The 24,200-nt window shown below is 45.2% G+C and overlaps 1 protein-coding gene across 2 annotated transcripts in view; it reads left to right on the forward strand.

The window, feature by feature from the left end:
* Positions 1-20,797, forward strand: part of LOC135523464 (junction plakoglobin-like) — a 30,355-nt gene extending 9,558 nt beyond the window's left edge. The window contains exons 1-16 of one of the 2 annotated variants that reach the window (XM_064950161.1): positions 11,779-11,802; positions 11,976-12,031; positions 12,474-12,644; positions 12,902-13,155; positions 15,121-15,359; positions 15,531-15,732; positions 16,145-16,289; positions 16,413-16,516; positions 16,710-17,048; positions 17,421-17,573; positions 17,706-17,825; positions 17,945-18,095; positions 19,035-19,156; positions 19,502-19,544; positions 19,871-20,008; positions 20,161-20,797. In XM_064950161.1, the coding sequence (XP_064806233.1) occupies positions 12,019-12,031; positions 12,474-12,644; positions 12,902-13,155; positions 15,121-15,359; positions 15,531-15,732; positions 16,145-16,289; positions 16,413-16,516; positions 16,710-17,048; positions 17,421-17,573; positions 17,706-17,825; positions 17,945-18,095; positions 19,035-19,156; positions 19,502-19,544; positions 19,871-20,001 (2,187 nt within the window). In that variant the 5' untranslated portion in view covers positions 11,779-11,802; positions 11,976-12,018 and the 3' untranslated portion in view covers positions 20,002-20,008; positions 20,161-20,797. Of the gene's footprint in view, positions 1-11,778; positions 11,803-11,975; positions 12,032-12,473; positions 12,645-12,901; positions 13,156-15,120; positions 15,360-15,530; positions 15,733-16,144; positions 16,290-16,412; positions 16,517-16,709; positions 17,049-17,420; positions 17,574-17,705; positions 17,826-17,944; positions 18,096-19,034; positions 19,157-19,501; positions 19,545-19,870; positions 20,009-20,160 lie in introns of those variants that run through there. The other variant, XM_064950154.1, reaches the window with a different exon arrangement.
* Positions 20,798-24,200: the final 3,403 nt, after the last annotated feature.

Genomic DNA, 24,200 nt, shown 5'->3' on the forward strand with positions numbered 1-24,200 from the left:
GTAGAGGTGGATCAGAGAATCACCAGCAGCAAGAGCGACATCATTGATGTTACATTACATTACATTTAAGTCATTTAGCAGACGCTCTTATCCAGAGCGACTTACAAATTGGTGAATTCACCTTCTGACATCCAGTGGAACAGCCACTTTACAATAGTGCATCTAAATCATTAAGGGGGGGTGAGAAGGATTACTTATCCTATCCTAGGTATTCCTTGAAGAGGTGGGGTTTCAGGTGTCTCCGGAAGGTGGTGATTGACTCCGCTGTCCTGGCGTCGTGAGGGAATTTGTTCCACCATTGGGGGGCCAGAGCAGCGAACAGTTTTGACTGGGCTGAGCGGGAACTGTACTTCCTCAATGGTAGGGAGGCGAGCAGGCCAGAGGTGGATGAACGCAGTGCCCTTGCTTGGGTGTAGGGCCTGATCAGAGCCTGGAGGTACTGCGGTGCCGTTCCCCTCACAGCTCCGTAGGCAAGCACCATGATGTATACAAAGAAGAGAGTTGGCCCGAGAATTGAACCCTGTGGCACCCCCATAGAGACTGCCAGATGTCCGGACAACAGGCCCTCCGATTTGACACACTGAGCTCTATCAGAGAAGTAGTTGGTGAACCAGGCGAGGCAATCATTTGAGAAACCAAGGCTGTTGAGTCTGCCAATAAGAATGTGGTGATTGACAGAGTCGAAAGCATTGGCCAGGTCGATGAACACAGCTGTACAGTAATGTCTCCTATCGATGGCGGTGATATCGTTAAGGACCTTGAGCGTGGCTGAGGTGCACCCATGACCAGCTCGGAGACCAGATTGCATAGCTGAGAAGGTACGATGTGATTCAAAATGGTCAGTAATCTGTTTGTTAACTTGGCTTTCGAAGACCTTAGAGATGCAGGGTAGGATAGATATTGGTCTGTAGCAGTTTGGGTCTGGAGTGTCTCCCCCTTTGAAGAGGGGGATGACAGCGGCAGCTTTCAAATCTTTGGGAATCTCCGATAGTTAGTAGGCTGACTCATTAGCCTACCTTTCATAATATTTCCCTTAATGTTGTACGACGTGAGTAATACGTATTACCTCTCGTTGCTTAATTTCTTCCTTGCTCACATCAGTGAAATAAAATGTTTAGTTGGCCTTCATTGTAATGACATACGAGACTAAGATGCAGACGGATTTCGCTTCTGGGTCTGAATAAATAACTGCTGTAGTCTATTGCCATTGCATTTAACATTCAGCAAACAAGCGCAAGCTTGCATCCCTCTTAGTCCACAAATATAATATGTTCTAGTCTAGCTTTTCCTGGGATTCCACAAGAGTTAAAGGGAGGCCAGCGGAGGGCCGGTGAGTATTGCGCAAGAGTGAAGACCTGCATTGTGAATTGCGCTCCATAAAATGTGCTGTCTGTCACCGGCCTGAGTGTTGATTGATCATGCAGAAAAGTCTGTAGAGAAGACCGATTTAGACATGACACTATAAAAATGAACAGTTCTGTTTCACATCATTCTGTTCTTAGAAATGATTGACCCGTTTCTCAGTTATTTATCCTGGGAAACAGGAGTAGGTTTGGAGGGAAAATCTCTTTATCTCGCTAACCCAGTTCCCCCAGCGTGTACGTGTTGATGTGTGTGCATTGGTGGGGGGAGGCAGGTCCGCCTTATACGCGGATAGTGAACGCAGCTTTACAGATGTGTGGTTAATGGGACTTAAATCTGCTTGATCTGTCCACCCCCCCCCCTCCCTCCACCTCTGTCACAGCTGTCTTTTGTCTCTTGATCCCTCTGTCTCTTATGGCTGACTGTGGAACAAGTCTACCTCTGGTTTAGCAGCACATCTGGCCAGGATCAAGAAAACAAACCTCTGTCTACGAGACCAGAAATCAATTCTGCACGTTGTATCGCTGCTCTCAGATGTAGATGTATGGCTTCAGAGACCCACAATGGTTTTAGACTGTGAAGGTTCTATGATGCCTCTAGCCACACCTCCACCACGGTTTTGTTTCCCCATCAGGCTTTTGAAACGGATTGAAGCCACTTTTTTTATCTCCTTAGATCTGGGGTTCTTCCACTCTTGTCATTTATCCTCTTCGTTCCTTTTGGGGTGTAGCTTAGGCTAGCCTGGTTTAGTCAACCTTCTCTTGGTAAACCAGGTCCGCTGGATGTCTTTTAGTGTGTCAAGGCTTAAGCTAATAGCCATTTTTGATTCAAGTCGGTGTATGAATGGATGGGGCTGTAAAGAGACGTTGCTGTAAATGAGAATGTGTTCTCAGTCAACTTACCTGTTTTAATATAACGGTAAAATAAATAAAAGCTTCCAATTTAAATGTAGCAATGTTACGGTTTATACTCTCCAGCGCATGGGTGTGTTTTGCCAGATAGGAGCCAAAGACACACACACACACACACACTGCACAGTGCCACAACTTGCCAGGGTTATGAGGACACTCCAGTCTGACATGCCTGTGAGTGGAGGCTGGAGATGATGAGCAGTATTCACACCGTCTGTGGAACCTAGTTAAGCATCCACTGACAGAACGTCTGTGTGAGCCCGTTTAGTCAGGAAGAGATGGTTTGGATGTATGACAATAGCTAAGACTTGTTTGTCTGAGAGGAGGGGTTGGTGTTTGTTTGCCCGTACAGGATGAGATGGTTAGAGCGAGAGGGTTAAAAACAGCGTTTTCAGCTCAGCACTATTTTGGTTGACGTTCGCAGCGGGAAAGTGTGTGTCGAACGCGGCTAAATGTATGGGGCTAGCGTGGAATGTCACACCAGGATTCGAGCGATTGGCGCCAAACCGCATTCATCTCGCTCTTTTACTCTCGTCTACTGGGGGCTCTCTGACAGTCAGACAGTCCTGCCCTCATTGTGTTGTGCTTCCTGGAAGGCCTGACCATCAGTCCAGAATGCTCTAGAGTTAGATTCCCCTCCCCCAATCCTAACCTTAACCATTAGTGGGGGAAAATGTAAAACTGACCCAAGATCAGAATCCTCCAAACTATCCCAGTAGCTCAGGAAGAACAATAGTGGGGTTCAAATCAAAAGTTTATTTGTCACGTGAGCTGAATACAACAGGTGAAGTAGACCTTACAGTGAAATGCTTACTTACAGGCTCTAACCAATAGTGCAAAAAAGGTATTCGGTGAACAATAGGTAAGTAAAGAAATAAAAACAACAGTAAAAAGACAGTGAAAAACAGTAGCGAGGCTACACAGACACCGGTTAGTTAGGCTGATTGAGGTAGTATGTACATGTAGATATGGTTAAAGTGACTATGCATATATGATGAAAAGAGAGTAGTTGTAGTGTAAAGAGGGGTTGGTGGGTGGCGGGACACAATGCAGATAGCCCGGTTAGCCAATGTGCGGGAGCCCTGGTTGGTCGGCCCAATTGAGGTAGTATGTACATATATACATGAATGTATAGTTATAGTGACTATGCATATATGATAAACAGAGAGTAGCTGCAGCATAAAAGAGGGGTTGGAGGGAGGCACACAATGCAAATAGTCCGGGTAGCCATTTGATTACCCGTTCAGGGGTCTTATGGTTTGGGGGTAAAAACTGTTGAGAAGCCTTTTTGTCCTAGACTACCGCTTGCCATGCGGTAGTAGAGAGAACAGTCTATGGCTGGGGTCTTTGACAATTTTTAGGGCCTTCCTCTGACACCGCCTGGTGTAGAGGTCCTGGATGGCAGGCAGCTTAGCCCCAGCTGCCTGCCATCCAGTACATCACTGGGCCGTGTGCACTACCCTCTGTCGTGCCTTGCGGTCGGAGGCCGAGCAATTGCCGTACCAGGCAGTGATGCAACCAGTCAGGATTAGAGGTCGACCGATTATGATTTTTCAACGTCGATACCGATTATTGGAGGACCATTTAAAAAAATATATACAGTCGTGGCCAAAAGTTGAGAATGACACAAATATAAATGTTCTGCTGTCTGCTGCCTCAGTTTGTATGATGGCAATTTGCATATACTCCAGAATGTTATGAAGAGTGATTAGATGAATTGCAATTAATTGCAAATACTCCACAATGTTATGAAGAGTGATTAGATGAATTGCAATTAATTGCAAAGTCCCTCCTTGTCATGCAAATGCCCTGAATCCCAAAAAACATTTCCACTACATTTCAGCCCTGCCACAAAAGGACCAGCTGACATGTCAGTGATTCTCTCGTTAACACAGGTGTGCGTGTTGACAAGGAGATCACTCTGTCATGCTGATTGAGTTTGAATAACAGACTGGAAGCATCAAAAGGAGGGTGGTGCTTGGAAACATTGTTCTTCCTCTGTCAAACATGGTTACCTGCAAGGAAACATGTGCTGTCATCATTGCTTTGCACAAAAAGGGCTTCACAGGCAAGGATATTGCTGCCAGTAAGATTGCACCTAAATCAACCATTTATCAGATCATCAAGAACTTCAAGGAGAGCGGTTCAATTGTTGTGAAGAAGGCTTTAGGGCGCCCAAGAAAGTCCAGCAAGCGTCAGGACCGTCTCCTAAAGTTGATTCAGCTGCGGGATTGGGGCACCACCAGTACAGGAATGGCAGCATGCAGGTGTGAGTGCATCTGCACGCACAGTGAGGTGAAGACTTTTGGAGGATGGCCTGGTGTCTAGAAGGGCAGCAAAGAAGCCACTTCTCTCCAGGAAAAAACATCAGGGACAGACTGATATTCTGCAAAGGGTACAGGGATTGGACTGCTGAGGACTGGGGTAAAGTCATTTCTCTGAATCCCCTTTCCGATTGTTTGGGGCATCTAGAAAAGAGCCAAGGGAGTGGGCTCACTCACAATTTTGCCTAAGAACACAGCCATGAATAAAGAATGGTACCAACACATCCTCAGAGAGTAACTTCTCCCAACCATCCAGGAACAGTTTGGTGACAAACAATGCCTTTTCCAGCATGATGGAGCACCTTCCCATAAGGCAAAAGTGATAACTAAGTGGCCCATATTTTGGGTCCATGGCCAGGAAACTCCCCAGACCTTATTCCCATTGAGAACTTGTGGTCAATCCTCAAGAGGCGGGTGAACAAACTAAAACCCACAAATTCTGACCACCTCCAAGCATAGATTATGCAAGAATGGGCTGCCATCAGTCAGGATATGGCCCAGAAGTTAATTGACAGCATGCCAGGGCGGATTGCAGAGGTCTTGAAAAAGGAGGGTCAACACTGCAAATATTGAGTCTTTGCATCACCTTTATGTAATTGTCAAAAGCCTTTGATACTTATGAAATGCTTGTAATTATACTTCAGTATTCCATAGTAACATCTGACAAAAATATCTAAAGACACTGAAGCAGCAAACTTTGTGAAAATTCATATTTGTCATTCTCAAAATTTTGGCTGTGTGTGTGTGTGTGTGTGTGTGTGTGTGTGTGTGTGTGTGTGTGTGTGTGTGTATGTATATATAATTTAATAATGACAATTACAACAATACTCAATGAACACTTATTTTAACTTAATATAATACATAAATAAAATCTATTTAGTCTCAAATACATAATGAAACATGCTCAATTAGGTTTAAATAATGCAAAAACACAGTGTTGGAGAAGAAAGTAAAAGTGCAATATGTGCCATGTAAAAAAGCTAAAGTTTAAGTTCTTTGCTCAGAACATGAGAACATATGAAAGCTGGTGGTTCAATATTCCCAGTTAAGAAGTCTTAAATTGTAGTTAATATAGGAATTATGACGCGTTGACTATTTCTCTCTACACCATTTTGTATTTCATATACTTTTGACTATTGGATGTTCTAATAGGCACTTTAGTATTGCCAGCCTAATCTCAGGAGTTGATGGTCTTTAGGCTTGAAGTCATAAACAGCACTGAAGCAAGCATTGCTAAGAGCTGCTGGCAAACACAGTAAAGTTTGAATGAATGCTTACGAGCCTGCTGCCACCTACCACCGCTCAGTCAGACTGCTCTGTCAAATCATAGACTTAATTATAATATAATAAACACAGAAAGACGGGCCTTAGGTCATTAATATGGTCAAATCTGGAAACTATCATTTCGAAAACAAAACGCTTATTCTTTCAGTGAAATACGGAACTGTTCCATATTTTATCGAACGGGAGGCAAACCTAAGTCTAAATACTGCTGTTGCATTGCACAACCTTCAATTTTATGTCATAATTATGTAAAATTCTTGCAAATTAGCTCGCAATGAGCCAGGCGGTCCAAACTGTTGCATATACCCTGACTCTGCGTGCAATGAACACAAGAGAAGTGACGACTTTCCCTAGTTAATATTGCCTGCTAACATGAATTTCTTTTAACTGAATATGCAGGTTTAAAAATATATATACTTCGGTGTATTGATTTTAAGAAAGGCATTGATGTTTATGGTTAGGTACATTCGTGCAACATTTGCGCTTTTGTGAAATCATCCAAAGATGGGCGTAGTAGTAGGCTGTGATTCGATGATAAATTAACCGGCACAGCATTGATTATATGCAACGCAGGACAAGCTAGTTAACCTAGTAATATCATCAACCATGTGTAGTTAACTAGTGATTTATGTGAAGGTTAATTTGTTTTTTACAAGATAAGTTTAATGCTAGCTAGCAACTTACCTTGGCTCCTTGCTGCACTTGCATAACAGGTGGTCAGCCTGCCACGCAGTTTCCTCATGGAATGCAATGTAAGTGACGTCTGAAAGTGCAGATTACCGATTGTTATGAAAACTTGAAATTGGACATAATTAATCGCCCAACCTCTAGTCAGGATGCTCTCGATGTTGCAGCTGTAGAACCTTTTTTGAGGATCTCTGGACCCATGCCAAATCTTATTAGACTGTCATGACTGTCTTGGTGTGTTTGGACCATTCTAGTTTGGTGATGTGGACAACAAGGAACTTGAAGATCTCAACCTGCTCCACTACAGTGCCGTCGATGAGAATGGGGGCATGCTCGGTCCTCCTTTTTCTGTAGTCCACAATCATCTCCTTAGCCTTGGTTACATTGAGGGATAGGTTGTTATTCTGGCACCACCCGGCCAGGTCTCTGACCTCCTCCCTATAGGCTGTCCCGTCCTTGTCGGTGATCAGGCCTACCACTGTTGTGTCGTCTGCAAACGTAATGATGGTGTTGGAGTCGTGCCTGGCCATGCAGTCGTAGGTGAACAGGGAGTACAGGTGGGGACTGAGCACGTACCCCTGGGGGGCTCCAGTGTTGAGGATCAGTGTGGCAGATGTGTTGCTACCTACCCTCACCACCTGGGGGTGACCCGTTATGAAGTCCAGGATCCAGTTGCAGAGGGAGTTGTTTAGTCCCAGGATCCTTAGCTTAGTGATGAGCTTTGGGGGCACTACGGTGTTGAACGCTGAGCTGTAGTCAATGAATAGCATTCTCATATAAGTGTTCCTTTTGTCCAGGAGGGAAAGGGCAGTGTGGAGTGCAATAGAGATTGCATCATCTGTGGATCTGTTTGGGCGGTATGCAAATTGGTGTGGGTCTATGGTTTCTGGGTTAATGGTGTTGATGTGAGCCATTACCAGCCTTTCAAAGCACTTCATGGCTACGGATGTGAGTGCTACGGGTCTGTAGTCATTTAGGCAGGTTGCCTTCTTGGGCACAGGGACTATGGTGGTCTGCTTGAAACATGTTGGAATTACAGACTCAATCAGGGACATGTTGAAAATGTCAGTGAAGACACCTGCCAGTTGGTTAGGGGGTGGCCAGGGCAGGGGTTTGGAAAAGGAAAGAATAGCTCCTAGTACAGCGCTGAATAATAATGGATCAAGGTACAGTAGGAAGTGAGGGAGTGAATCCATCGGTCATTGACCTAATTACACTGCTTAGAATGCAGGGCCGAGGAGCAAAGTCCACCCCGATGTACACACCATGCAATCCAACAGCAGTTCCTGGTCACTACCCACGATGCAACAGTGTTCAGGTATACACAGTGTCATTCTGTCAGCAGACAACATATTGCAATACTACTACCACTTTTAACTTGTGGTCAACACAGCTCAAGGAATCTGTACTTTTCATTTCCTAATGGGGGGGATTTGGTGAAGGAGCCACAAGTTCTAGGTCTGTTGATGTTTTACCAGCACCCAGAACACTGTAGAAACACACTCAACATGCCTCCCTCGCTCTCTCTTTCTCTCCTATCTGTCATATCACAACTTTATCACCATAGCCATCTGCAGTCTGGTACAGTCAGGGTCAAAACTGCCGAGGCAGTTAGAAAAAACGCAAGTGAGAATAAGATTGATTGGACCACCAGGAAGAGTTGATAGACTAGATAGTCAACAGTATAGTGTGTGTGTGACTGAAGTCTTTGTTACTAAGGCGATGTGGGGTGTGTCGCAACAGCGCAACAATTAAATCGGAACTCATTGTCTGAACCCACTGCCTTGCCCAGGAGAACAGACGGCACGAACACTGCCACAGATTCACACAAATATATATATATATTATATATATATATATATATATTTATATATAAGCGTGTGGTACCAGGATAGACTGCATACCTACTATTTTGACATTACTTTTCAATGTCATCTAATTCACTATTATCTAATGGTAATTGGCACAGTTGAAAAGACAAGACACTCCCAAGCTTGGGAAAAGGAGAAATGCGTGCCACACCTCTATTTTAACACAGAGCGAGAGAGAAATGGGGAGTAGGAGAGGTGGGAGACATGTTCTGTGTCCATGATGAGTAATCTTGTAGCGGTAACGTGTAGCTGCAAGCTCAGACAGAAATGCCTCTTGGCCAACGCCCCGTTCACTGTGAACCCCCATAGGTCAGGTAGCTTGCTGACTGGGCTGTGACTCGACTGTTCTCAATGGAGCTCAGATGGGCACACGTACCTCCTTAAGGGCCTAGAGTGAGACCTATGCATACTACACACACACACTGACACTCCCATGGCAACATGGTGACTTTCCTGTGACTCACCAGTCTGTTGTTCCAAATGCTAGTGAGATAAGTATGCATGAGGGCTCTCTGGGTGGAGGGTCTAGAATAACAGACACACACACACACCAATCTAATTTCTCTCTGAACCCTGGGGGGAAAACGCAGGAAGGTCATTAGTGAGAAATACACAATTATACGGGCATCTCCACTACACTCCTGGTCTCTGTGGGAAACACATGACAACTCTCCAGTTCTAGAGATTGAAACATTAAACACACACACACACACACACATCCCCCATTCTGAGCCCCGGGGCTAACACAGGAGGGTGTGCTACGATCACTCACATCAGTAACAGGCTCAGGGCTTGACAGACCCACAGAGCAGCTCCAGACTCATTTCAGACCAGGATTGTTATGCATGCTGGTACAGTAGTGCTACTCTCTCGCACGTACAAAAAAATACTTCGGCGCGGCATAAAATAACAATGAGTTAAATGTGATTTCCAGAGGGATGACAATTTAGATGTCTAAAACGAAGTCCTATATGAGATGAAACGAATATGCTTTTGCATAGTAACGCTCATAGATACATTTTGATGTTTACTGTATTAGGTCATAATCACATGTATGCAAATGCAGTACCTGGAGATGCCTGGGTTGCATACGAGGACAGGCAGCGGTAGCCAGGAATGTTAGTGCATCGCCCATCATGTGCAAACACACCCGGGGGACAACATGCTGTCACGGCTCGCCACATTCTCTCCTAGCTACTACAAGGTGGGAAATAGATCCGCTTTCCTTCATTCCTTTCATCCTGCCGTACGGTAGTCAGTCCAACCCTCCACCTCATTTCCATAGTTGCATATATTTGGAAACAAACACATTTTGTCAGGCTTTTCCGGTGACGGCAATATCAAGTGAATCTGTAGGCGACTCTGTCATGCCTCCCATAGGAAGTATTTCATATGGTATGTATTTTCGGCCTGAGTCTAGGAATAGGCAGGTACATCGAATGGTTTAAAAGCGTCAAATGAATACCCACTATCATATGAGTAAGGAATAGCAGTGCAACATCGACTTAAAAAAGATTCCTGCATCGTTCATCTAAGCTGATCTTGGACGAATGGCGCATTCGTGTGGAATTGTGTGACGTCTCAAGCTGCTACATTCATGCATATGAAAAATGAGATGCGCGTAAACAGAAACGTGTGAACACGTTGACACACTCTCACACACTTGGCTTTTGCTCTTTGGGAGAATGGCTCTAAACAGCCTGACTCTTGTGTCATGCATGCGTCCCACGGACTCTCCCACAATCCTATCCAGTTTACACACACACACAGCATGTCTGTAATGTCTGTGCCCAGCAAAGAATCCCATCCCTTCAGTCACAGCAACTTCCATCACCGCAAACATCTGAGCCACACACTGGTGACATTGTAGAGTGGCCACTAACATCACGTGCCACTCCCATCGCATTTAACTGCAATGAGCGAGCCATCATTGATCATGTGTTGAGTGAGCGGTGGGTTGAGTGTAGAAGTCGTGACGTTTTGTTCACAGTGAAACTGAGTGTTTTCTATTGAGGAGTGGATGTGGGGCATCCTCCAACCAGCTTTCTCCTGCACCAGAGGTTATTTTGAGTCTGAAGGCCATCAAAATTAGGAATGTGTGCAATGTGAGAGAGACACACACACTCTCACTTGGCCTTTGCTCGTTGGGAAAATGGCTCCAAACAGAAAAAGTAAAAAATGCATTTAATTGTAAGAAACTTTTAGAATTATTGTTATAATTCTAGACATTCAGTTAGATAGCATTGCTTAAATATCCCCATGTAATGTTAATGGAGAGCTAGCATGGCTGCAACAGAATGAGTCGGCATTTAAATGGTTTCATAATGAGAAACCATGTTGGGCCAACTGAGGGATCAGTTAAGTGGGGAAGAGTAGGTCGGGTCCAAACCAACACGGCAGAAGGAATGTACTTTAGCCGTATTTAATTTTATCTTCATTTAACTAGGCAAGTCAGTTAAGAACAAATTCTTATTTTCAATGACGGCCTAGGAACAGTGGGTTAACTGCCTGTTCAGGGGCAGAACGACAGATTTGTACCTTGTCAGCTCAGGGGTTTGAACTTGCAACCTACCGGTTACTAGTCCAACGCTCTAACCACTAGGCTACGCTGCCGCCCCAGCGGCGATACTTCAGGAGGGAACGGGGAAAAGGGGATACCTAGTCAGTTGTGTCTTCCGCATTTAACCCAACCCCTCTGAATCCGAGAGGTGCGGAGGGCTGCATTAATCGGCATCCGCCTCTTCGGCGCCAAGGTGTATGATAGATGGTCACAACGAGAGAGAGAGAGAGAGCAGAAGAGAGCAGAATGGAGATAAGAGACAGGTAGTGCCGGGAAAAATGACTTGATAAGGATTGAAAAAGAACTGAGGTGGGAGTGTTTTGAAATGGTTAAATCAGCCAGTGATAAATGGCCATAAAGCGTTGTGCCTGTATTTACAAGTGAAGGAGGTGTGGCATTTTGAGGAGGAAGTGTGTGTGTGTGTGTGTGTGTGTGTGTGTGTGTTCACCATAAAGGTGTTGTCTTAGGAGGAATAGGGTGTGTATGAATGACTACTTACTTTCTCACACATGAGAAACCCGTCTAGCGGGTTCTGGGAAGTGATACTGTCAGTCGGCAGCCGGCAGGCAGGCAGGTGTCTAGCTCCCACAGCCGTATGTATAGGCGGAGGCTCAGCCCGGGGTTAAAGGCCGCGGGGGCTTAGCAGTTGGCATTCCTGTCCTGCAGCTGTCTCTCTGCCCCCTCCGCTCCTATCCCAGCAGCCTTTGCTGTTGATTCGGTGTTGTCATTTCTGGCACTGTTCAGAGGGAGGGCATTCATTCACCTATCTGTACTCTTACCTGGAGGAGAGTATGAAATAAAATGTATTTTAACTAACGGCCTAATTAATATTTACCTCTTTTTGTTTTTAAAGACAGGTTAGAAGAATAAAGACGGCAAACTGTAAAACAATTGAGGGGTATGATTGTAATTTGCGGCAAAATATGGAAGTTAAAATAATTATCTAAATGTTCTTTCTTCTTTTTTTGTCTTTCAGGTCTTCTCCTCCATTGTTGTTGGTTTGAGCCCAGGAGGCCACCATGGAAATGCAGAGTGGGTTCATAATCTGGCTATATTGTTCTCCCCCTTTCACAACCTTTAATTTTTTTAGATTTCTTCCTTTGTTTTCTTCCTCTTCTTGGCTATCACCTTCCTCTCCTCTTAATTCCTCCTCTCCCTCCTATTCCTTCCTCTCTTTTGTTCAACTGAACACAGTCTTCCCCCTAGTGCAATTAACAAGCATGTTAGATGCATAATAGGTAACTTCCAAGTGCAGTGTTGTCTCTAGTAACCCCTCTTTGCTCTCCCTCCTAGTGCGTTAACAAGAGTGTCAGCTATTATTCTAAGTGCAGTCCATAATAACCACATAGATCTCCCCTCTTTCCCTCTGTAGTGGGCGCGCCCTGAGGGCACTAACAAGTGTGTTGAACATGGATAATATATAACTTCAAAGTGCACTTCCAGTCTAACCTCTCTGCTCTCCTTCCCTCTATAGTGGGCAATGAGGGGAGGGTGAAGGTGAAAGAGTGGCAGCAGACCTACTACGCCGGGGACTCTGGGATCCAGTCAGGAGCCACCACAGTGAGGACCGATGACGACGGGACCGAGTACAGCACCAAGCAGTACAGCACCGTCACCACCACCGTCGTCTCAGAGAACCCTGCTGGTGAGATGCGCGCAGTTTAGTGCTTTGAATACACGCGCTCAAATTGACATAAAGAAACGTTCAAAAATACAACCTGCTGCAAACATGCACTGTGTCACTTAGGACCATGGAGTTAAAACACACACACATAAACATTCTCTCTCACTCACACACACACACACACACACACACACACCTTATTACTGCTTAATACTAAACTATCATTCAAACCCAACATCTAAAAATACAAACCACAGCCTTCTCCCCCCTCCCTGTAGAAGTGGAGTCTCAGTATGCCTTGACCCGGGCCCAGCGTGTCCGGGCGGCCATGTTCCCAGAGACGGTGATGGAGGGCACGACCATCCTGTCCACCCAGACTGACCCGTCCCAGATGACCAACGTCCAGCGGCTGGCCGAGCCCTCGCAGCTCCTCAAGACGGCCATCGTCCACCTCATCAACTACCAGGACGACGCCGAGCTGGCCACGCGCGCCATCCCCGAGCTCACCAAGCTGCTCAACGATGAGGACCAGGTACAGTACGGGTTGTTTGATACGTCTGTCTTTGCGTCTTTGACTGTGCCTTTTAAACAGCTTGGAAAATTCCAGAAAATGATGTCATGGCTTTAGAAGCTTTTAATAGGCTAATTGACATAATTTGACTCAATTGGAGGTGGACCAATGGATGTATTTCAAGGCCTACCTTCAAACTCAGTGCCTCTTTGCTTGACATCATGGGAAAATCCCCAAAAATCAGCCAAGACCTCAGAAATGTTTTTGTAGACCTTGGGAGCAATTTCCAAAAGCCTGGAGGTACCACTTTCATATGTACAAACAATAGTAAGCAAGTATAAACACCATGGGACCACGTGGACGTCATACCGCTCAGGAAGGAGACGCATTCGGTCTCCTAGAGATTAAGTACTTTGGTGCGAAAAGTGCAAATCAATCCCAGGACAACAGCAAAAGACCTTGTGAAGATGCTGGAGAAAAAGGGTACGAAATAATCTATATCCACAGTAAAATGAGTCCTATATCGACATAAAAGGCCGCTCAGCAAGGAAGAAGCCACTGCTCCAAAACCTCCATAAAAAGCCAGACTATGGTTCGCAACTGCACATGGGGACAAAGATGGTACTTTTTGGAGAAGTGTCCACTGGTCTGATGAAACAAAAATAGAACTGTTTGGCCATAATGACCATCGTTATGTTTGGAGGAAAAGGGGAAAAGGCTTGCAAGCCAAAGAACACCGTGAAGCACGGGGGTGGCAGCATCCTGTTGTGGGGGTGCTTTGCTGCAGGAGGGACTGGTGCACTTCACAAATAGATGGCATCATGAGGAAGGAAAAGTATGTGGCTATATTGAAGCAACATCTCAAGACATTTGTCAGGAAGTTACAGCTTGGTCACAAATGGGTCTTCCAAATGGACAATGACCCCAAGCATACTTCCAAAGGACAACAAAGTCAAGGTATCGGTGGCCAACACGAAGCCCTGACATGAATCCTATAGAAAATCTGTGAATAGGGTAGCCTAGTGGTTAGAGCGTTGGACTAGTAACCGGAAGGTTGTGAGTTCAAAACCCCCGAACTGACAAGGTACAAGGTACAAATCTGTCCTTCTGCCCCTGAACAGGCAGTTAACCCACTGTTCCCAGGCCGTCATTGAAAATAAGAATTTGTTCTTAACTGACTTGCCTGGTAAAATAAAGGTAAAATTAAAATAAAATAGAATTGAAAAAGTGTGTGCGAGCAAGGAGGCCTATAAACCTGACTCAGTTACACCAGCTTTGTCAGGAGGAATTGGCCAAAATTCACCCAACTTATTGTAGGAAGCTTGTGGAAAGCTACCCAAAACATTTGACCCAAGATCAACAATGTAAAGGCTATGCTACCAAATACTAATTGAGTGTACGAAACCTTCTGACCTACTGGGAATGTGATGAAAGAAATAAAAGCTGAAATAAATCATTCTCTCTACTATTATTCTGACATTTCATTCTTAAAATAAGGTGTTGATCCTAAGACAGGGAATTTTTTACTAGGATTAAATGTCAGGAATTGTGAACAACGGAGTTTAAATGTATTTGGCTAAGGTGTATGTAAACTTCCGACTTCAAATGTATATTTGACTACACCATTATAGAATAGAAGAGGCATTATTTAATTTCAATTTCCTTGAATTCATTTGAATTGCAATTCTGAACCATGTTTACTACTTCAATTGAATTGGAATTTGAGGCATTTTCAATTCTGAAAAGAGCACAACCCTGCTATGCATGTTTCTTTTATCAACCCTAGGCATCTAGCCATCAATCCACCCTTGTCATTTAGACATTGATTTGTTCAATCACTCATTCGTTCATGTTATTTACCACTAGTAATCACAGGTGGTAGTCAACCTGGCTGTCATTCATTCACATTGCTGTACTTCTCCAATAGTCAATATCTCTGCATTTTTCCCTCCATTCAAACGAACCAAACCCCCCTCTGTCTTCCAGGTGGTAGTCAACAAAGCCTCCCTGATCGTCAACCAGCTGACCCGCAAGGAGGCGTCTCGCCGGGCGCTGATGGCGTCCCCCCAGATGGTGGCGGCGGTGGTGCGGGCCATGCAGAACACTGGGGACATGGAGACAGCCCGGGCTACAGCCAGCATCCTCCACAACCTGTCCCACCAGAGAGAGGGCCTGCTCTCCATCTTCAAGTGCGGGGGCATCCCTGCCCTGGTCCGCATGCTCAGGTAGGAGACTGATGGACTGAATGTGGGAGTGCATCGTCTCATTCTCGCAACTCCCTTTTGTGGCCTTTTTTATTTTGTGGCCTTCTATTGACAAAGCATTTTGACAGTTCATTATGAGTCTTACTATGTTAATCTCTGGAAATCCTTACGGTAACTCTCTCCCTCTGTCAGTTCTCCCATGGAGTCTGTGCTGTTCTATGCCATCACCACCCTCCACAACCTGCTACTGCACCAGGAGGGAGCCAAGATGGCGGTGCGCCTGGCCGATGGCCTGCAGCGAATGGTGCCTCTGCTTAAGAAGAGCAACCCCAAGTTCCTGGCCATCACCACCGACTGCCTGCAGCTGCTGTCCTACGGCAACCAGGAGAGCAAGGTGTGTGTGTGTGTGTGTGGGGGTGGGTGAATGACAATGTGTTTGAATGATTGCCCTGTGTTGGCATGGGTGTGGCTGCCATAGTAATTCTGTGACTGCACGCTTATGAGCATGTGTGGATATGAGACAGGTGTGGCCGGGTAGGGATGTCTGCCCTGTGTGCGCTTGCCTGTGGTTTAATGGGTAAGTGCATGTTTGGACAGGAGTGATACATGGAATGTTTTGACCCTTTTGAAGATGTTCCCATTAACCTTGTAATGCCTAAACCCCTACTGGGAAAACCAGGAATTGGGCACATCCAAACATGTCACGAGCTGGACTAAAAGTGAATGTCCACACTTTGCTGCTCATAGAAATGCTATTGCTTGATTCATGTTGTTTAAACATTTTTTTCCCATCATTCCTCTCTCAGCTGATCATCCTGGCTAACAGTGGTCCGGAGGGCCTGGTCCACATCATGAGGAACTACAGCTATGAGAAGCTCCTGTGGACCACCAGCCGCGTGCTCAAAGTTCTCTCTGTCTGCCCCAGCAACAAACCTGCCATCGTGGATGCTGGTAAGTGTATTAGATTTGCAACGAGCGACACTGTGGTTTTTATGAATAGAAATTGTCTTCCCCCCCCCCCTTCAGTTGTAATGCTATGAGATTATGAAGGACGTCTCTGTCTCCCTCTGTCAGGCGGGATGCAGGCTCTGGGGATGCACCTGACAGGCTCCAGTCCGCGTCTGATGCAGAACTGTCTGTGGACCCTGAGGAACCTGTCTGACGCCGCCACGAAACAGGTGAGAACTCCTACCTTCCAACCTAGAGCCATATAGGCTGTTTCCACCTTGCTGTCTGCTTCTCTCATTTGTCCTAACCTTTGACCTTTTAACCCCACTTGCATTTACTCTAAATGTTCATATTTATTGCAACAGCCATGTGTTTAAGAACCACTAGTATACTACAGATGAACTAAACTCTGTCTCTCTCTAGGAGGGTCTGGACAGTCTCCTTCAGACTCTCGTTGGTCTCCTGAGCTCTGACGACGTCAACATGCTCACCTGCTCCACTGGCATCCTCTCCAACCTCACCTGCAACAACGCTCGCAACAAGGCCATGGTCACCCAGGGCAACGGCATCGAGGCGCTCATCCACGCCGTCCTGAGGGCGGGAGAGAAGGAGGACGTGGCGGAGCCGGCCGTGTGCGCCCTGCGTCACCTGACGTCGCGCCACTCTGACGCCGAGGTGGCCCAGAATGCCGTGCGCATGCATTATGGCATTCCCGCGATCGTCAAGCTGCTCAACCAGCCCTACTACTGGCCTGTCATCAAGGTGAGCGGGGGAGAAAGTGAGGGGTTGTGGGATAGAGAGATGAATAGTTGACAGATGGTTGCCCAGGGAAAGGGATAACCATTCACGTAACCGGCTGCTTAATTCGCTATGAGGTGAGAAGTAGGAGGCTTAAGGAGAGATGGAAAGAGGAAGACAAGGTTGTGATGGAAGAAGGAAAATGAGGGATGAGGAAGAAGCTACAGAGAGAACGGGGAGAGGGAGAGAAATGGCATCGCGAGAGAAACTGTAAACGATGATGAGATGGGTGATATTTGTAAAACAAACAGTCTCTAACCAAAAAAATGTTGCTTTCTTTGTGCTTACTAATCAAAATGGCATCTCTCTCTTACCCCGCCTCTCTCTTGTCCTCAGGCTGTGGTTGGTCTGATCCGTAACCTGGCACTGTGCCCAGACAACCAGACCCCTCTGAGGGACGCCGGGGCCATCCCACGCCTGGTCAATTTGCTGCTCAAAGCCCACCAGGACGCCCAGAAACACGGCTCCGCCACACAGCAGACATACCAGGTAGATGTAGAAACAGATCTATTGACTTTAAAAAATAAATATATATGTATATAAATAAATGTATCCAACGGTTATTCTTAACCTCCCTAGTCTCTTTTTGTTACTGACTCTTGCTTTCTGGCTCTCTCTCAGGATGGCGTGAGGATGGAGGAGATTGTGGAAGGATGCACAGGGGCCCTACACATCATGGCCAGAGACCCCATCAACAGGGGAGAGATCGCCAGCATGCAGACCATCCCGCTCTTTGTACAGGTAAGAGCTTTTTTTTAAATCTCATACGTTTCTTGCTTTTAAGACGGCAATATCTCTGTTGCTGCTTATGTCTCCTGTAGATTGTGTGTGTTAACCATCGTCTCCCTCCTCCTACCTAGCTGCTGTACTCTCCAGTGGAGAACGTGAAGCGTGTGTCAGCGGGGGCTCTGTGTGAGCTGGCCCTGGACAAGCAGTCTGCGGAGATGATCGACGCAGAGGGAGCCTCCGCGCCGCTCATGGAGCTGCTGCACTCCAACAACGAGGGCATCGGTGAGACCACTTCTCTTAAAACCACATCAAAAATCAGGATTTGCAATAGAAGCGTCACTAGTGTCACGTTTTTTTATTTTATTAGTTGTACGGTATACGAATAGCATACATCGTCCAGCGAAATGCCTACTTGCGGGTTCCTTCTCGACAATGCAACAACAATACGAATACAAACAAAGTAAATGGCTCAGTAGAATAGAAAACATTTTAGCGTAAGTCAAATACAGGAAGGCGCAATCTATAGTCCAATATTTACAAGTTTCGGGGATGGGGGGGGGGGGGCGGGCAAGTGTATAAATGTAGAAGTATAATAAGTCTGGTAGCAAGGTGCGGAGACTCAGACCAGTTCAAGTGTTCAGCAGTCTGACGGCTTGTAGTTAGAAACTGTCTCTGAGCCTGTTGGCATCAGACCAATACCGTCTGCTGGACAGAAAGGGAGAGAACAGCTCGTGATGGGATGTGTGGCGTCCTTGATGACGCTGTAGGCCTTCCTCGGGCACCGTTTCCAGTAGATGTCCTAAATAGGTAGGAGCGCGGTACCAGTGGTGCACTGGGCCGTCATCACCACCCGCTGGAGGGCCTTGCGGAGAGATTCAGAGGTCGTTGTTTGGCTCCATTTGAGAGGAAGTTATTACCTGGAAGAGAACGTTGTTGTTTTTTTGTCTGACTGTGTAATGGGCTACATTTCCATAAACCAGTGGAGCCTCAAGTCTCTGCTGGTTTTCATCTCTCTCTCGCACTTAATTGACCCATTATTGAGTCTGGGTCACAACTGATCTCTTAACTCAATTGTTGAATGACACCAGGATTGAGAAGTAGCATTGCACACTGCAGGCATTTGATTCCCCCTGATACATCCTCTCAGAACTTGGGAGGAGATTGACTTACTGTGTCAGCCAATCAATATGTCCATGTGATAACCTTGCTCCTCCCTCCCAGCCACCTACGCGGCCGCCGTTCTCTTCCGCATCTCCGAGGACAAGAACTCCGACTACAAGAAGCGTGTGTCCGTGGAGCTCACGCACTCCCTGTTCAAGCACGACCCCGCCGCCTGGGAAATGGTGAGTGGGAGCTATGTTCGGCCTCTAGCGCCCTCTGTGGCGAGGAGGGAGACACTGCAGGATCTAATAACAAATTGAGGTTTAACTGAAGAAAATGCTTTGCTTCGAGCGGTAATTTAACATTGATAAAAATGCATGTATTACATTTTTCGGCGATTCTTACATGTGAAGTATTTTAGTTTCTGTAAAATGGCAGTGTAATATGTTGTATTTAGAGAAAGGTAGATAATGCAGGTTAAGAAAACAGGTGACAGTGTTGGCAGTTTGACACGGTTTCTGTCGTACATATATGGGCAACTCGCTGACTTGATTTTGACCTTTCACCTCTCGTGACCCCCTCCCCAGGCCCACAACACTGTCCCCATGGAGGCAGGCTACGCAGTCGACGGTGAGTAACTCACTCTGGCAGAAAGGTGCCCATACTGACTGACACACTGACATGGGGCAGAACAGAACGCTGGCTGTGGCTCTGTGGGTTCATGTGCCAGATGGTCACTGTTCCAATGGGCTGTGTAAAGTTAAATGTATTGCTTTGCTATATTTGAATTTCTGATATGATTACACTGTATTCAGGAGAGGGAAAGCAATTGATCTATGTAACTTCAACCATGTTAAAAGTGAGCCCCCCCCCCGTTTTATGATTGAAATAAGGGTATCATCTCTAGATAATTTAATGTTTTGCAAAGTGTTGATCTAAGTATGTGTGTGTTTCAGAGCTGGATGCAGGCTACCCCCATTATGTAGACTACCCTGCTGACATGCCCATGGAAGGCGAGATGGGGATGTCCGATGTCGAGTACCAGAACGGCAGCATGAGGCAACCGGGATATGCTGAGCGCTATTAGGACAACGGTCCGTGCATACAGCCAATAGACAAATGTACACGCGCTCTTATTGTCAAGCGCGCAGATACACGAAAGACCAAGCAGCCATTAGTTACATGCACCTATTATTCTAAAAACAAGTCACACCACTTTTTAATAAAGATACTGTTCTCTCTACAGACCACTGAAGGGAGGAAGAAGCAATCACACAGAACCTTCAAATAGAGTGATGTCAATCGGTCTCCGCTCACCTCGATGTAGCATATGCAATTATCACTGACTTGTGGGACTCCGAATCTAACAGGGCTTTTGCCATCTGTTTTCTAAGTATAATATTGATGATGCACCGTTTCTTAGTCAAGGACGCTTCAAGGTTGTTGTGCGCTTTTCGGTGGGTAATCGATGCCAAAGAGATTTTATTTTGTGACGATAATCATGTAGCTTCCTTTTTAAAATGTTTTATTTCAATGCTAGTTAAACACTGCCAGAGGTGACTGGACAATGTGTATTGTACTGCTCACATGCTTTCTTTCTGTGTAACGGTTTCTTTTAACACTATTTGCTGTTAACGTTTTTCCAACTGTGTTTCTCGAAGGTCTGCATGAGTTAATTCATGAGCTAGTAAGGAGTTAATACTGACTCAGTGGTGTAATATACTTATATTGACTCTCACAGTAGAAGGGAACCTAATAGGGGGAGTCTACTGGCCCTAAATCAAGAACCTTAGGTGGAACGCTACTGACAGGGAATTTGTCTTTCTACAGAAAAGGTTTTTACTTCAATTTTTGTTTAAGAAAATAAAGAATATATTAAAGTACAGACAGGCTGGGGATTGATTTTACTGTCTGAGAAATACTGTATATCTGGGGCAATGCCATACTTTTTGTTTTGTTGCTCTGTACAGCAAATCTTTCCTACCTAAATTTAGGGAAAGTACTCTTTATCCAATGATGATACATAGCTAGTTCTGCTGAAGTCAGAACCGCCACTCTTCGTGGGACGGTAGGAGTTACTTGCATCACTATCTAGCGAGAACATTTTCAGTCTCTCAGCCTAAAACGGTCACGTTGTTTTGAGGAATTTTCACTACATAATGGTTTGTGGCTCCATCTAGTGGTGTGCTGAGAAAGCCGGAGCCCATACAATTTCAACAAGCCCAGAGACCTGGCTACAGCACGTGATTTTATAATACTCAATTAGCCTACATTAATGTGCAACATGTACCCTAAATGATTTCTTAAATTACAGGTGTAATTTAAGGCTGTGGTCTGGGCATACTTCAGAATTGTATTCCAGATAAACATTATTAAAATTGTCTCACTCAGGGAGGCTTAACTCCTAAATTGAACAAAACCAAATGTTGTATTTGTTGTAGGTGAAGCAGAGCAGAAAAATGAATATTTAATTGGTTACGGTCACTGAAATTGTTACTGCAATGACGACCAAAGGAATTATCCAGATAAATATAGAAGGGGTGGTAACGGTCAAAACATCCTATCAGAGCTTCAGTTTAAACCAGGTAGTACGGGACTACTGATTTCTGTAACATTTCTGCAACGCAAATCTACTTCTGAAACCGCAATGCAAAAATCCACTACCTGCAATGATGGAATTCTGGCCAGAGTTTCAAATTGGAGGCTGCTCTACCTGACACGCACACGCTGTCATTCCAAACCCTGGGTAAAGAGGGTAAGAAAATGTGGAGTAAAATGTACGCAGATGGGTCAGTGTACCAGAGGAGACGCTGTAGAAGGACAGCGTGCCAGCCACCCAGTCCAGGTACACTCCTACTCTGTTCAAATAAGACGAGGTAGCGGGGAAAGCAATACTCCTAGCATTATGGCAGGCGACGTAACTTGTCCAAGCATCGCAAACTCCAGGATTTGTCATTACGTCCAAGCCAAAAGTCCCCAACCGCTCCACTCCTGCCGATTTTTCCGTCACTCCCATTTCCTCTCAATAACTGTGTCTATTCAGACCCTCTTAAAACACAGGCATCTACACAGGCATCTAATGGGGAGACCGGAGGACACGATTAGTATTTTTAAATCGCTGTCATTTAATCTTTCTATCCAACGAAAACATTTTCAAGTATTCTCACTGAGTCATTTGTGTGTGTGCAGCTTTCAAGAGAGAAATTCCACACATTTTCTTGGTCGGTGTCTCTTTTGTGTTGCTGATCTCCTGGATGCTGTCTCAATCGGCCTCACCTCATGTTCATTATTGACCTCTCCACTTCCACCCTCTGAATGCAGAGCTCTGTGTAGATCTGATTGAGAAGTGTTGGGTTTCCTTGTGTAGCCATTCCTTCAAACACACATTCAAACTTCCTTTTTTTAAGTTGAATTTGAGTTTAGGTTGACACACCACAAGCTCAACTAAACGATCTGAAAATGACAAATGTACTTTGAAGCATACTAATAAAGGCATAGTACTTTCACTATGTATTTTTGTATCCAACTTTGTGGGCATATTAAAATTGAACATTAAAGATCTTACTGTTCTCCAGTGTCAGTGAGCTCTTTCTGGTTTTCTGCCAAATGACAAATGTAAATGTAAATGTTCCTCAGGATGTGCAGTGTGATCTTCAGAGCCCCCTCTCTGACACTGCTCTCCTGGTTCTCATCTTCACCGTACACCACCACCTTCCCCTGACTGTCAGAGCATTCTGGGTGATTTGGACTCAGAATCTTCTTGAACTTCTTCAATTCACTCTTTACAAATGTGATGACTTGGTCTTCAACCAACTGGAATAGGTCTTAATATGTAAAGAACATTATTTCTCTGAACATTTTAATCATTTGTATTTCCTGCTTGGACCTTGAGCCTTGGGGTTTAAATACTGCAGAGGTTAAAGGTCACAAAGATATCAAACAACTACCCATTCACTTTTAACTGTAAGACATGAGCCAGCTCACCTTGAACATGGAGGACACGTCTGCCGTGGACCGACCACGGGGAATGTCTGACTCTGATCTCTGCACACATGACATAACACGCATCACAAGTGCTACCTTATCGATGATCATCTGGCACATGGTGGAATACAGCAATTGTCTGTCTAGCTCTAAGATCTAAAGCACTCACCTTTGATCAGTAGAATTGTGTTTTAGGATGAGCCATTGACCAGTCCCTCTTAAAGGACTCACAGTTGAGTCCAGGGGAATTCTCTCCTGTTGGATCCTGTCAGCAGACAACTTTGACCTACAGTCAAACATAAGCGAGTCCTGACTTCATGCTTTAATGTGGAGACATAAAGACGATAAAAGAGGGAACCGTGATGAATTCTTACGCATGCCCAGGGTTCCCATTCCTGAAGTGTTCTTCAAGTGCCATTGACTGGTCCCTGTTCTTGGACAGACAGCTGTGTATGGTCTCTGATGCTGGGCCCTGTAAAGAAGCACGTTCCGTGTAACTCATAAAACTACAGGAAGTTGGTGATTTACTGTTTGCTTCAAAAATATTGATTAGAAACAAATGAGCAGAACAAGAGAACGCAAACCAGACAAGATGTTGATCAGTAGATATTTCTTCTGTCTTGGAAGTTGAACGGAGGATCAACAGACATGTCTGTTCGCATGGACAGACAGCTGGGTACAGGTGAGACTGGTCTCTCCTGCTGGATTTGGCTGCAACACAGAGACAGATCTTCGGTCTAGAATATCTTCTGCCTTAGCCTGGGTTCCAATCTGTTTGTGACAAAACGTCAGGAATTATGAAAAACTGACTAAATGGATTTGGCTAAGGTGTATGTAAACTTCAACTGTACATAAATACTCACAATATGGACGACTTGATCCGTGTGTTGATACCGTTTCCAAATTGCAACTCCTCGGCTTAAACAATTGAAAGTGCACTTACAATTAATGTGGGCAGTGTATTAAATTAGTTAACGAAGGACTTACCTTCCTTGTTTACTTCCTCCGGCTGTTTGGTTGTCAATGGCTTTGCTGGCTGAGATATTTTGACTTTCACGTGCGTGGTCATTGCACCCGTTTTTGTGGACTGCATATTTCACAGAAAGCTCATTGGCAGCAGGCAGACCTTTAATTTATTTTGACTAAGGAAAAAGGACTAAGGCTATATTTCCTCATTATTTTGATGGTATGCCTACAGTTTACAAAAGCATCGTTTTTATTTCTGAGTTGGTTTTTTTTCGATGCACCATCTTTAACAAAAACGGTAGGCCTCTTGCCGAATTAAAATAAGAGCAACAACTG

Source organism: Oncorhynchus masou, chromosome 4, assembly GCF_036934945.1.
Source record: "Oncorhynchus masou masou isolate Uvic2021 chromosome 4, UVic_Omas_1.1, whole genome shotgun sequence".
Classification (NCBI taxonomy): domain Eukaryota; kingdom Metazoa; phylum Chordata; class Actinopteri; order Salmoniformes; family Salmonidae; genus Oncorhynchus; species Oncorhynchus masou.